The sequence below is a fragment of the Asparagus officinalis genome, chromosome 10 (assembly GCF_001876935.1).
Source record: "Asparagus officinalis chromosome 10, Aspof.V1, whole genome shotgun sequence".
In the NCBI taxonomy this organism is placed as follows: Eukaryota; Viridiplantae; Streptophyta; class Magnoliopsida; order Asparagales; family Asparagaceae; genus Asparagus; species Asparagus officinalis.
Window position 1 is genome coordinate 68,442,488 of NC_033803.1, and position 595 is coordinate 68,443,082.

Consider the following 595-nt stretch of genomic DNA (forward strand, 5'->3'; position numbering starts at 1 on the left):
CAATTGAAAAGGAATCTGAGCTCTTGATCGCTCGCCCCCTCGATCTCACCCCCGCCGTAGATCTCCGCCGCGTGACGATCCGTGAGACTTCATCTCAATCGAGAGGAGGAGGAGGGGGGGTTTCTCTCTGTAGCTCGATGGATCAGTGGAAGCCATCCGAGGGCTTCTTCGACGCCTCCGGGAGCTCGAGGTTGGTCCTCGATCTTGAATTTGAGTTAAACCCTAATTCGTGACGCGCGTTTGCGATTGCGAATTGTTTTGCCTTGATGAAAAAAGGGATTTTTTTTTTTACTTACACGAATAGTGAATCAAGAGGGCAATTAGGTTCAAGTTTGTTGTGATTTGTCAATTAAGAGAACTTTACTTTGGGGCTGTAGATAAGCCCTAATTTGTGGATTTGTTATAAAAAAAACTGTTTTATCCTGGTTAAAGGAAGTCTTTTTCCCCCAATCTCGCGAACAACTAGTGGATGAAGAGGGAAATTGGCCGTTAGATTCGTTGTTATTCGGCGAATTCGATGCTCATGGTATAGTCTCCTTGCGTTAGCAATTGGAATTTGACCATGACTGGGCCAAAATTGTGATGGATTGGCTGA

At 45.4% G+C, this 595-nt stretch overlaps 1 protein-coding gene across 1 annotated transcript in view; it reads left to right on the top strand.

The window, feature by feature from the left end:
• LOC109825745 (transcription factor bHLH121) overlaps positions 7–595 on the top strand; it is a 4,785-nt gene continuing 4,196 nt past the window's right edge. The window contains exon 1 of the mRNA XM_020392633.1: positions 7–190. Within this exon, the coding sequence (XP_020248222.1) occupies positions 138–190 (53 nt within the window). The 5' untranslated portion in view covers positions 7–137. The remainder of the gene's footprint in view (positions 191–595) is intronic.